Source organism: Anopheles gambiae, chromosome 3 (genome assembly GCF_943734735.2).
Source record: "Anopheles gambiae chromosome 3, idAnoGambNW_F1_1, whole genome shotgun sequence".
Classification (NCBI taxonomy): Eukaryota; Metazoa; Arthropoda; class Insecta; order Diptera; family Culicidae; genus Anopheles; species Anopheles gambiae.
Genome location: NC_064602.1, coordinates 48,932,531 through 48,946,454, shown reverse-complemented (window position 1 = coordinate 48,946,454; position 13,924 = coordinate 48,932,531). Strand labels below are relative to the sequence as shown.

Genomic DNA, 13,924 nt, shown 5'->3' with positions numbered 1-13,924 from the left:
ACCAGTGGGATATTTCAGTTGGCGGCCATTCACATGAACTCAGCCTGTACGCAAAGAGGAGAAGAAATTGTTCCCTTTGGTATGATCCCAGATGTAGATGGCCCTACCCGAAGGAGTGATATCTTTAGGCGATTGTGTTGTGTTCTTCAGATCACTTCAAACAGATTTGCGGTTTGTTCTGCGCAGGAAAATACATCGATCACCACTTAGAGCACGTGTTTTCGAGGTGAGATGCGACGCAGATCGTTTGCCGATCGAAAGTCTGCCGCTCCATTAGCGTACGGTTGGCTCGCACTGGTGATGAGCTAATAGGATGTGATCGGGGCGTCAAAAAGTGAAATGTAAATGGTCGACCGCACACAATGGTTCGTGTGGATAATCGTGTTACGTCAGGCAGCGGTGGTTGAAATTGTCCTGGTATGAAGACAAGCACATGATCTTGCAATATTTTGTACAGTACAGATCCAACGAGAAACACAAATAAACATCGCCAAACGCAAAGTTGAAAATGGTGACGTTCTGCTTATAAAATTTTCATACATTAATGCTCAATGTTATTCTAATGACAAAACTCATAAATAGATATAGAAAAACTTCATATAATGACATAGTAGAGCATCCAATCCTCAAACAAACAAATCGAACCTACTTAAGCTGAGAAAACATACTGCAAAGGCATGCTTACGAACCAGTTCCGGTCTCACGACCCGCGAAGGGTAATAAAACCGAATTTGCTAATAACAATGCGGAAATGCTATAATGATAAGCCGACGTGTGAACTAACAGGCGTATCAATCACGCCAAAAATAATGCTAATTTTCTTTCTCAAACCATAAGACGAGAACGTTTTGGAAGGGTTTTCATACAATTCAATGGCTATTAATTAAAAGCAAACACTTGCACAGTTGTAAATAGTAAACCTTCAAATATTATACAAAAACACTTTCGTAGTGTACTCCTAACCACAAACATTGCCGGCACTTATGTTGTTGGTTTAGTTCAATGGTCTATGTTGTAAAAAAACATTTGCATTCCACACCAGGCACCAAATTGCACCAACATCACTGTGCACTTAATGCGCAAACAAGCAAACAAGCAAAAACAGCCAATGCTTCATATTACTCAAATCCGTTTTGTGTTTGTTTCCCTCTCTTTTTACTTTCTTTTCAAACATTTTCCATAGATTCCCAAATCATTCGCGGTAAGTCTCGGCAGCGTCCCCCCCATCATCCTCCTTCTTCTCCCACTTGGTGGCGTCTGCGTATGTGCGATCGTACGACAACCGAATTACAAACAACGCCGGCCAACAACAAATACGCACACAGTATCTCGAAAACAAGACGTAGCATGTTTTTTTGCGATGCTTCGGAGCACGGCGAGCTTAGAAAGTGTTGTGTTGGATCTCTCTCTCTCTCTCTCCTTGTCGCTTTGTTGTGGCGCCGATCGCATGGAGGGAATGTTGTTTTTTTTTTGTTGATTTTTCACATCTTAAATTCCACTCTCGATCGCGCGCATCATCGATTAATCAATCAATCAACCAATCAATCATAAGTGATCAAGTATTATGCAGACGGAGCATGCTGCGTGTTACCTTATCTACCTTTCGGTTTCACGCAGCGACTTTTTTTTCTCATACGATCGTACCGCCACTTGTAAGATAAAGAGCCGCCTGGGATAAAGAGGGGCCTGTGTCTATTTGGTCGGTGATCGATTCATTTTCAAACCAACATCAGATCGATCGAGTCTTTCTAGTGTACGAAAATTGAAATTCGACTCAGACCCCCTTCCAAAGTAGTGGTGGCGCTGGTGGTCGTTTAGAGCTGCTCCGTTGCATAAGTGACGAGCAAAAATTAACCATCTCTATCGGGCTAGGGAGCAGCACTCGCATCCCGGTACGGTTTAGCTTATTGTCGGTGGAACCGTCTGGAAGTGGCGCCTGCTGGCGAGCAATTGCACTGCACCCAGCTGAGTGTGCTTCAGTCGCCAGCCTCCCCGCACATTGAACCCTTCCGGCAATTATGGAACACCGATGTTACCCGGGGAACGTGTCAAATGCAATTTGCTTCAAGCTGTGATTTTTGCCACGCGATCGCACCGGTGGTAGCCTGCTGCGATAGACATTATGCAATTCCGTTTTGCGGCGAAAGCTTCACAAATAACCAATCACCGATAGAGAGGATCGATCATAATATCGTTATGTTTGTACAGCACCGCGATGGGCCGCTGCAGGGTTGGAAACTTGTTTTGAAGCGCTCAGGCGCATTAGCCCACTTGTTCGTACTCAGCTCAATGGTTCATCAACGGCCATGGGGTATGTGATGCTCATGCATCACAAGGTCGTCCTCACCTGAAGATAGCACGATGTTCTTCCTGATCTTCAATCACCATTTGCCCCGAAATGCATACGAATTTTACCCCATCATCGATGGTAATGAGCGCAGTTTAGCTTCATTTTATCGTACCAATCTGCTGCTGCTGCTGCTTCAATGCGAGTGCCGTTCGGTTGAATTGTAATTGAAACTTGCGTAAAGTACGTTTCACTTTCGTCTCAATCACCATCCAGACGAACCCACCCACTTGTTAAGAAGCTGAAACTGGCTCGTTTCACGTGCCCGATCGGTCGGCAAGTGGTCCGAGTGGATGGGTTTAATTATACTATCCATGTCGTTGGCATCGTGTCGGTGCTGTAGTTAAATGCAGCAATTTCTCAGCCGACGGAGAACACTTTCTCCCCCACTTGTCCGCCCACTGCGTTTTGGATGGCCGAGCTAGGGTATAAGAAAATGCGGTTACTATAGAGTAACCAAACCTGGCGGCAACCTGTCAAAAACCTTCGAGCTGGAGAAAGATACCGTGTAATGGCAACATTGTTGGGAGGAAATAATGGTATTTCTATGAAATTGAGAATTCCGAGTGAATGGAATAAAAGGCTGATTATAACTATTTTTCTAGTTCAATATGATCAAGCTAAGGAATGAGGCATTCATTTTGATGTTATTGAATTCAGACGTATAATTGCTTTGAAATGTTGTGTTTCATTGTAAAGATTTTTACAATTCTATGTGTTGCCGTGTTTTAGGATAGCATGGAATTAAATGAATTAAATAACAGACAAGATTTTTTTATATTTTTACCTAACAATCTGAATGTTAAAAACAGAAATTCCTTGGATTATCGGGTAATAGGCGCACATTATTCAGAAAATGATCATACGTTTCCATTAAAATAATGAATGCTCAACAAGACAAGCTCTGTGTTGTAACGAACATATGGTGGAAAATCGTGTTCCACATACAAGTCGCTTTTCCAATTTGTATAATATCCAAAGAGCCATTCTACGCCGCTGGCCGCGCAACGACCAAATTCTAAGACAATGCATACATAACAAGACTGCATGTTCAATTATACCTCGCTTTCAACGATCGATGCTTGTTTTGTTTTTAGTAGTGCAGTTCTTGTAAGGTTTACCTTGAGCCATTTGATCTGCTGTTGATTTTTCTGGTGGAAAATCACTGGCCACTGATCACGGTTTTGTGCTGCAGAAGAGCACCTTCACTTTACCGAAAATGTGCCACTGTGTAGAGCCGGCAGCGTGCACAAGTGAATGTGCTGCTCCGTTCCCATCGCTCGAAACATCTTCTCCGTGTTCCTAAAACCAATTCGTCACGACGGAGCATTCCGATCGAGCAGCTAACGACCGCAATGGGTCGAAAATAATGAAGCTTCCCCAAGCGGTGAGCTGTATTAAATTAATATTCATTTGAAATTTAATGAGTCAGTGGACAGTCAATCACTCGACCGTTCGTTGCTTTTCTCATCACTCGGGAAGGAAATGCGTCGTAATGGTAATTACAATCATCTTTGGTTCATGATCTCCTCGCCTTTGGGAATCAGCAGCAGCAAAAACGGAATCTTCAGCCGAGCGGACTGAAAGTGAAGTACATGAATTGCGACGAATTGGTACGCTCACACATTGAGGGTACTTTCACGATTGGACACTTGTTCAAATCGTCCAATCGAACGCGCTTTACACGAATCACACGGACACTGAAAATGTCAAGAGGAAGCGTAATTTATGCAAACGATCAAGCCCAACTCTGTGTGTGGGTACAGATGACGAAATTTGGCATCTTGAGCCATAAAAAAGCTCTAAAAATGGTCTTTCGTGGTCGAGGTGGTGCGTAAAAAGTAGCACATTCATTACATAGTGACCGTTAAAGGAGATGAATCAAATTCCACGGTACGGTTGTTGTTTTTTTTGTAGAAACGATTACTGCGTTTTGAAAGGCATAATGGGGAAGGTGAAGAATCCCGCTTATATCCTACGCGCTCTTCCCGCCGGATCCACGGTCTGCTGATGGTGGTCAATCAGCGGTGGCCAGCGGAAGAAAGGTATTTGATCGAAGTGAAAGTCCATTTCGTGCGATGAAGCTGACGCGCAAAGGGAAGGCAAACGGGCACATACAAAAGAATGCAATCGAATGCAGGAATGTCCACCACGCGAAGGAGATTTTCTGCTGGTTGTTGTATATGATGCAATAGAGCCTAACGTGCATAAAGACGCGTCTACTGATGTGTGAGGTAAAAATAAATCATTCACTCGAAAGTCTAGGAAAGGTCACAACTCTCACGATGCCCGGACAAATGAAGTGATCAATTGTGTGTTCTTGAATGAAAAAAACCGTATTGTCATAACCGTTGGGGCTGGTTATGAAGGTATACCTTCTCGGTGCACGATCGTGGGTACTCTCCTAGGTGCATACCAAAATCAACAAAAACCATCATCTAACTTTCCTAACCTTTGATCCGATTAGCATTACACAAACAGAAACGCTTGGATTACACACATCATCGCAGTTCTTTGTGTAATCACTGTGGATACGCTAAGATAAAGCCATTGATCACTGTTTACATCAACTGGCTCTCATCGCATAGTTCTTACGCAAAGCGAAACGCATATCGAGCGTTGCAGAGAACCAGGAACCAGAGTGATCGCACAAAAGCTGAGATCACATCGCTTCGCGCCACGCATCATTGCGAACCTTCCCTTCCCAATTGAAGCTTGCACGCAACTCTTCCCACAATTTCGTAACTAGAGCAATGGAAGCCCGCATACCGATTGTTCCGATTCTGAGTTTTTTTCTTCCTTTGGCCTTCCCTTGCGTTTGACGTAACGGCGCGATCGTGTACGAAACATCTCCTCTCTTGGTGGCAAGCTTATTTCGTGGACCACGCCACATCCGATCCCACAAAAACAAGCGGTACCGAAGCAATGATCCAAAGCGGCATCATCTACTTCCTGCGCGCCGGACAGCTGGGGCTGTCGAAAACAATTGACCACCACCGAACCGGTGTTGCTGCGTCCGCGGCTGGCGCTTTAAACGCCAGCGGAATGGTGTTACGTTCACGCGTTCACCACATCCAGAGAAGAAAACGACCCCAAACAATCGACCCGTAAAACTGCATAACCGTGTTAGCCAAAGTGTCGGCTTCGGGCCAGCGTATCGCCACAGCTTCCATCGAGCATCATCCAGTGCCTCTCCACCCTCTTACCACGGGGATGAAAGGGGGGCGCATCACTAGTGTTTTCATTTCTTTGCAGTTGAAATTGCCCAGAGCGGGCGTATCGGAGGGGCAACGCTTGTTACATCATCGCACCGCGATGCTTTGCGCGCATCTTGACGGTTCGCTAGATCTGGGGTCCTTTCCCGAATCTAAGACACTCCCCACTCCCTAGGGGCCTGTAATGAGCTACTTGTAGTGTTGCAGATTCGATTGAAAATGTTTCCTTTCTCTTGGCAGTGGGTCATCAGTGGCCGCTGGGTCGCTTCTTCGGTAAAAAGGAACGTAACCCATGCGGTCAAAGCAAGGGACCGGTATAATTGTGCAAGAAAAGTGTTGAAGATGATGGTAAACAAGGGGCTTCGTTTTATGAGAGCGGTGAAGATAACCAACGACGGAACGGGTTAATAAACCTACTTTGCCGATTTGGTTGCGTTTATTGATAGTGAAAGGATGCTAGAGCGGGTACACGAATGTTGTTTGGCTAAAATTACACAACCATCGCGTGAAGATCGTCCTCAAAAGTGTGCATGCAAACGTGTGTGACCTCAATTATACAGCCTCAGTCACTCTCGTGCCTCAGTAAGTCCGCAGCAGTAACGATTTCTGACACGAAACATTCTTCTCTGTTCGTTCGGTCAATAGGTTCCACCGAAAGCTCAGCGACGCCAGCTGACGCAACAGCAGCAGACGCACATTCTGAGCGACATTCAGAAGCACCAGCATCGCTTCAATCTGCATCAAAACCAACGTTCGCCGAACGTTTTCATACAACCGTCGATTCAAATACCGGTGCCCCCTCAACCCCATTCAAGGCAACCGTTCAGTGGCCCCAGTAGCACACAGCAACACTTCCAGCCCAACGCACACTTCCATCACCACTCGAACAATCTACATCCACCACCACCACCATCATCACCGGCCAATGGACCGGTGAACAGCTTCCGCGCACCGTCCGGCCGTCCAGGACCTAGCTTTGGAGCACAAGTAAACCGCTATTACTTCCAGCACCACACGCAGACCACATTCATACCAAATTTTTTACAACTCTTACAGCAGGACACACGACTGCCACCACAGCAGCGCTCCGTACAGAACCAACTACAGCAGGCCACATTCTTCAACGGACCACCACCACCACCACACACTAATGGCCCCGCGCCCGTCAGTCAGCCACTGAACAGCCAACCTTCCTCCTTTCTGAACAGCATCGATACACCAACGTTCGGTGCACCCCAAAGACCCAACTCCCTTCAGGCTCCTTTCCTTCAGACTCCTCCTTCCTTCACCGGTAATGGACAGGTTCGCTTCCCGAGCCAAGGCGCACCATCGAACGGGGCGAATCTTGGCCAACAGCCTGTGCCGTTGTTCACCAACCAGCAGCTACCACTGCACAATTCTCCCCAAAACTTCAAGCTGTCCGGGCCGAACGCCGGCCAGTCGACGTTCCCGGTGCAGCCGACATTCCACAACAGCCAATCCGTAAATCCGGCCCTTCAATTCCCACCGGTTTCGCAGTCGATCGGAACGAACTTCCAGCAGCCCTCGCCGCAGTTCCAGCAGCAGCAGCAGCAGCAACAGCTTCCGAGACTGCAACCGAACGTTCCATTTGCGCAATCGTCCAATAACTTCAACGCCCAGCCCCAGGGTGCTGGATTCCCACAGGCCCAACCTCAAATACAAACGTTCAGCGGACCGCAGCAACCCGTGCAGAGTGCACAGTTCGGTGGTCAGGCGACCAACTTTAACGGTCTACAGCAACAACAGCAGCAACCACTCAGCTATCAGCAGCAGCAGGAGTACGAACGTCGGCTCAAGGAAGAAAGTGAACGGATTCGCGAGCTGCAGGAAAAGCAGAAGGTAATCCAAAAGCATGAACAGTTCCTGCAGAAGCAATACCAGAAACAGCAAGCGAAGGTACAGCAGCTGCATCAGGAGTTCCTGAAGAAGCAGCAAAAGATCCTCCAGCAGCAACAGCAGCAGCAACAGCAGCAGCAATACGAACAGCAGCAAAAGACCGTCCCAACTCAGGTACGTTCGCGCGATGTGTTGCCGTCGGAGCGGACACTTTTTGAAAAGGCTGTCAAGATGCAGTCAAAACCCGTAGCCGTACCAGAACCAACTACATCAACCGCTGCAGCCACCAGTGGACAGCTTTCGGTGATCCCGCTCAAGCCCAACAGCAAGAAAGACTACAGCAGCATCACTCAGTCGGATCTGGACGTACTGCTCAGCGCGAACCGTCAGACCCTGTTCCAAACGATCAAGTCCGAGACGGCAAAGCCAGCCAAGGCGAAGCCCACGAAGGTAAAGTCTACCAAAGCGCTCGGACGGGACGATCTGCTTAAGCAGCTGAAGCTTGCCCTTGCCGAAACATCGCCCGATCTGGGTGGCAAGAACTACAGCTCGACCGATCTGGTACTACCGAACGGTGAAAAGGTGCAGGTCATCCGTACGACCGATCCCGAAATCATCAAGCGCGCCAACGCCAACTCGGAGGGTGTGCTGACCCAGCAGCTCGATTCGCCCACGACACCGAAACCACTGTCCTTCGAGGACATTGCGCGCAGTGGTCTGCTTCCCCCGGGTGCGGACTTTGAGCTGATCAAGCAGACGGAGGATGGGCAGATCCAGGAGGTGGGCAAGATCCCGCCTCAAAAGAAGGTTACCTTTGTGTACCTGGAGGAACAGGATGACGGATCGTACAAGGTGCAAGGGGTAAAGGGTAGCGGTGACAAGGAAACCAAAACGTCCGGTGCCGATGTGGACAGCATCTTGAAACGCATCAAGAACGGTGAAATTCAGCTGCCTCCCCCATCGTCGGTCGTGTCGAAGGGATCCGTGGCCAAGCCGGACCTGATCGAGGACGCACCGATCACGACTACGACGCCACGCCATCAACCGATCAAGAAAGCCAACTCGGTGACGATCATTCCACACAGCACACCGATCGAGGATCACGCCTCGACTGCTTTCCTGTCCGGCAGTACTATACACCATACCGCCTCGCCGGCACCGGCCACCATCTACGCTTCCACGCCTTCCCCGGCAAGCCCGAGCAGCGGTGTCACTGCATACTCACCGGGTGGCTACTCTGGCAGCACGCTTCCACAGCAAGTCTCGGCCCGTCTTTCAACGCCGTCGCCAGTGTCCGGTAGCTATATCGCCGACAGCACGGCACGATTCTCCGAAGCAAACTCGGTATACACCCCGGTGTCTACCACGGCCATCCCGCCGGCTACACCAGCACCCAGCATCTATCAGACTGCCAACACGGAAAAGTATTTCTCGGACACGGCTACGGCCGCTGCCATTGAGCAGCAACAGCAGACAGCCAGTACCTACCAGCATCAGACGATTCATGCGTCACATCAGTCCACCGCTAGCGATGCTGTCCCTACGGCATCCGCATCCGAAACGATCACGCAACAGCAACAAGACAACACGCTCAGCGCTCCCAAGGAGGACACCCAGCAGCAGCAAAATGAACTACCAGCAATTCTCAAGAATAACGGACTATTTGCCATGGCCAAATATCTCCGCCAGTCTGGTCTCGATACGATACTGAATGAAACGGGCCCGTACACAATCTTCGTGCCCACCGATAAAGCCTTCCGCAGTCTGCTTGTCCAGCTGGGCGGACCCGAAAAGGCGGAAGAGAAGTTCCGCAACAACCCACGCCTACTGAGCGGAGTAAGTGGCAGTGCAGGGCTAATAGTCTGATTGGAAGTCGATCATCATTCATCACTCATCACTGATCTTTTTTTTTTCATTCCAGCTGCTCTTGCATCACGTCATTCCTGGATCGTTCGAAATCGCGTCTCTGCAGGATGAAATGACTGGTGTGTCCCTGGCCGGAACTCAGCTTCGCGTAAATCAATACAACATGCACGACTCGGAATGGAACGACGTTAAGGTAATGGGTGGCACTATAGCTGCCTATTTCATTACAAATTAATTAATTACATTTTTTAATTTCAATTTCCGACCCACTAGGTGACCACCATCAACGGCGCTATGGTTGTGCCAGACAAACAGGACATCGTGATCCCCCAGGGTATTGCTCATGCCGTCGACCGTGTCATGTTCCCGCTACCAGTTGGTGATATTCTTCAGACGCTTCAATCGGACCGTGAGCGACGCTTTACTCACTTCCTACGAGCATTGTTTGCATCGGGCATGTCGGATACTCTCCAGAATAAAGGTAAAGTCGTACGATAGGAGAAGATCGTTTGCAAAAACTTTGCTGAAACTCGGTATTTTCCCTGTGCCATATTCAGGTATCAAAACTTACACAGTATTCGCACCAACCGATGCCGCATTTGCTCACCTCTCGACTGAGGAACTCACCAACCTAGTCACGGAAAAGGACCAGGCGGAAGAGCTCGTACGCAAGCACGTTGTCCCGGGCACTTTATTCACTGCCGGTATGCGTTTCTACCAGGTTAAGGACGTTATGGCGGAGGGAAAGACAGTTACGCTGCAGAAGACGGGAGGTACGTCGCAAAAGGAACTTTACATGAAGCTAACGAACAAAAGCCAAATTAACCATTTCCCTAATTTACAGGTAAAATCAAGGTTAACGATGGTTATCTGCAGACGTCTAATATCCCAACAACGAACGGCGTTATACATGCTATCGACTCGTTGCTGTAAGCATTCACCCTCGCCACCACCAAGCTGGACACGAATCTACAAAACACGATCACGTTAATTTCCAGTCGGGTGGGGAAAACACAGACCTGAAACGTCAATCCGTCTGTCCTCGAAGTTGTGTTGTTAATTTATTACAAAATGCCCTTCCATGAGTACCCGTTTTCAATTTCAATCAAAATTACGTTCAGGTTCACAATGCACTACCGATTGAAAGTAACCATTATTATTTTGGCAATATATGACCAACTAGAATGAATGGGAGCGCAACCGAGAAGTTCTCCAGAAAACTATGGATAAAATCCCATTCTCTGTTTGGTTCGTTAGTGGTCTGAACAGTTTTGATAATCGTTAAGTTTAAATGATAATTTATTCGTTAAGTTTAGTAAAATGCTGTTTTGTACGATTTCCCGCTCCGGCCCATTTACTGGGTGATCGTTGTAAATACTATGAAAAACAGTGTAATAAAGAGTTCGAGAAAGAGAGAGAGTTCGCTTTAGTAATCCTATCCGAATTTATCTTTTGCTGTTCCTTCCGAAAAACGAAGTGATGTGTCTTTGATCGTCCTTTTCTTGGGTTCTTTTCATAGTTTCCTACGCCACAAATACGCTCCAATTCTTCTTTCAGCAATCTTTGTGTACATGTGTTATGTTTGGATTTTGATTGAATAGGTGAGATAAGATGCAGTAGAAGATATTACGATAATTATCAGATTTAAATAATTATTTGTTTTCAAAAACCAGGAATCTGATCATCGCAGTGCATCTCGTCCTAACATGGCCCGATCATGCCCGATTCTCCAGGATGCTTGCTTCCTGGTTGCTGCTTCCCATCCATGTAGACACTCGATCTCCGGCAGATTTTCTTTACATGATCCTGCCATTAAACTCGCTGTGCTCCTCCGCGGCTCGTGCCAAGCTGAGAATCGCTGTCAAACGAGGTAGAGTTTACCATTCTAATAATGGAGCATGCTATGGTGTTATAGTTAGTATGTTAAACTGCCCCATTGTATCATGCTGGTATACGCCACCTTAACAATGTCTGCTTTGCCATACACGTCAACAAGCACGTAGTTCTAGAGATGGGTAAAGTTGGCAAAAATCCGGAGTCGACTCCGATCCGACTCCGATAAATTCGGAATCGACTCCGGAAGGTAGGTCCGCCCTGCATTATCCGGAGTCGTTCGGAATCGTCCGGAATCGCCCGGAGTCGTCCGGAGTCCTTCGGAGTCGGAGTCGACCGGAGATGTCAGGAGTCAATAGGAGTCGTTCGGAGTCTTCCGGAGTCGTTTGGAGTCGTGCGGAGTCGAGCTGAGCGTTCGGAGTCGTCTGGAGTCAGCAATGTCTGATCACAAGCACATTAAAACACACGACTTCTGTTGAATCCCACCAACTCTGATTCCTGTCGACTCCGATCGACTCTAGACGACTCCGAATGACCCCGACTCCGATCGATTATGGCCGACTCCTGACGAATCCGGACGACTAAGACGACTCTGAACGACTCAGAACTACTCCGAACTACTCCGAACGACTCCGGACGACTCCGAACGACTCCGACTCCGAACAACTCCGACTCCGAACGACTCCGGACGACTCCAAACGACTCCGGACGACTCTGACTCCGAATGACTCCGGACGACTCCGACTCCGGGCGGATCTAGTGGTTCCATTTTGCCGGAGTCAAAATCGGCCTAACAAGAGTTGAAATCGGATCGGAGTCGTGGGTGCGCTCTAGAGGGCACATCACTACGTAGTTCATCCTTCGCCTCCACGTTAAATGCTCAAACACATTGTCCAAAATGTTCCCGAAAATGCGTCGCTTCACCACACCCAGAACTTTTGCATCTCTCACTCGGATGGTCCATAATTCATTCATAAAGGTTCATAAAGGATGGTCGTGGGAATCAATGTCCGATATTTTTTACATTCCATGCTCATTAAGTATAATCTAGCAACATAACTTCTTGTACAAAATTCGATTATATTATTATAATGTCATATTACTTCATTCTTTACTTAAATAATGATGACCCACGTTACCACTCTGGCACTTTGTAGTTGGATAGAAGAGCCTTAATTATTCTCAAAGCAGTTTCAAGTCCTATATGATTGCAGAGAATAGAAACAGGTAAGATTGCTAATTGCGGTGTTAATTACCGCCTATACAATATGTTCGCTTTACGATGAAATAATCTTACACGTCGAAATGTAATCGGAAACTATCAGAAGATTCAGACGAACGCAACATCCACCACTGACCAGATCTAAAGCCAGCTCTTGGTGAAAACCGTAGAATGCAAAAAAAAGTATTATCTCTTCATACATTCATCGACATAAGATACAATGAACTGTTTTAAAATCCTGATCCTGATCGTCAGCTGATCAGACTAGTTAGACTGACTATGTGACGTTGTTGAAGGTGGACCTAGAAATATCAGGGCATTTTGCGACCCACCATCGGCTTGCACCAGGGAGATCGACTGACTGTTTCCTATTGAACTTGATGCTAGAGATGGTAATCCCCGACTCGAAGTTGAAGTCTTAGGGAACTATTTTTGCAAGTTAACAAATATCCTGGCATACGCTGATGATATAGATATCATTGGTCTGCAGCTCTGCTATGTAGCTTAAGCCAACTAAGGGATTGAGCAAGCAGTCGAAAACTCGGATAACAGATAAACTAGACAAAATCCTATTTACAAATCCACCTATGACCTATGAAGGAGAAACGTACGGATAGGGGAACGCATTACTGGAGTCGTCCAGGATTTAATCAATTTTCAGTGGCATTCTATTGTAATGCTGGATACCTCTGTGAAACAAAAAAATTCTGGCTCCTGCAGTCATACAGTTTAGCAGAAAATCTATAAATTACTTCTGTTAGTAAGCCTTTGTGTCCTAGAGTATAGAGAAGTACAATGAAAATTTCATAAATTTCGAACAAAAATTATTTGTTTCAATCTGATAAAGCGGACAGGAAATTAAATGTGAACTCAAAAACCATTCAGTACATTCAGCCATTTGTATGGAAATAAATATGGTGATAAAGCAATCACTAGAAAGGTCTTTTTGTTTGCAAAAAAGGAACGATGCGGTGGTTAAGAAGGAGCAATAAATTAAGTTTCTAAATATAAACCATCTGCAAACAATCAGAATATTTGTAAGCAAATTCTGGTGAGACTGGCAATAATCTGGATCTTGTACTGGTGGGGTGAAAAGTGCATATGGATTGAAAAGGGTCTATAATTTCCGTTTTTAAACTAACTTGCCGATGTATTGGATTTCCCCGCCAGTTACTTTTTCAGGTTAATTTCCTTGGAATTATAATACAGGAAAGGATGAATATGCTCAAACAGAGTGGCCCATTTAGCATAAGAAATTGATTTTGGGGAGTATTTGACATACGTCGTCTGTCGTATCATTACACTCAGACCTTTTTCTTCTTCTTCTTTTTGGCTCAACAACCGTTGTCGGTCAATGCCTGCCTGTACCACTACTTGTGGGCTGACCTGTGGAGTGATCTATGGATTACTACTCCCCCATAGCAGGATAGTCAGGCCTTCGTATGGCAGCACTGTCCATTTGGGGCTTGAATCTGTGACGGGCATGTTGTTAAGTCGTACGAGTTGACGACTGTACTACGAGACCGGCTTACACTCAGACCATTACATAGAAAATTAAACAATTCTATCACAATGACAGCTTGG

At 46.7% G+C, this 13,924-nt stretch overlaps 1 protein-coding gene across 4 annotated transcripts in view; it reads left to right on the top strand.

Annotated features, from left to right (window-relative positions):
* LOC5668272 (daf-12-interacting protein 1) overlaps positions 1-10,700 on the top strand; it is a 29,506-nt gene extending 18,806 nt beyond the window's left edge. The window contains exons 2-8 of one of the 4 annotated variants that reach the window (XM_061658014.1): positions 1,184-1,201; positions 6,208-6,549; positions 6,622-9,255; positions 9,341-9,478; positions 9,559-9,766; positions 9,843-10,058; positions 10,130-10,700. In XM_061658014.1, the coding sequence (XP_061513998.1) occupies positions 1,184-1,201; positions 6,208-6,549; positions 6,622-9,255; positions 9,341-9,478; positions 9,559-9,766; positions 9,843-10,058; positions 10,130-10,218 (3,645 nt within the window). In that variant the 3' untranslated portion in view covers positions 10,219-10,700. Of the gene's footprint in view, positions 1-1,183; positions 1,202-6,207; positions 9,256-9,340; positions 9,479-9,558; positions 9,767-9,842; positions 10,059-10,129 lie in introns of all 4 variants that reach the window. The other 3 variants (XM_061658013.1, XM_061658012.1, XM_001689132.2) reach the window with 3 other exon arrangements.
* The last annotated feature ends 3,224 nt before the right edge of the window (positions 10,701-13,924 follow it).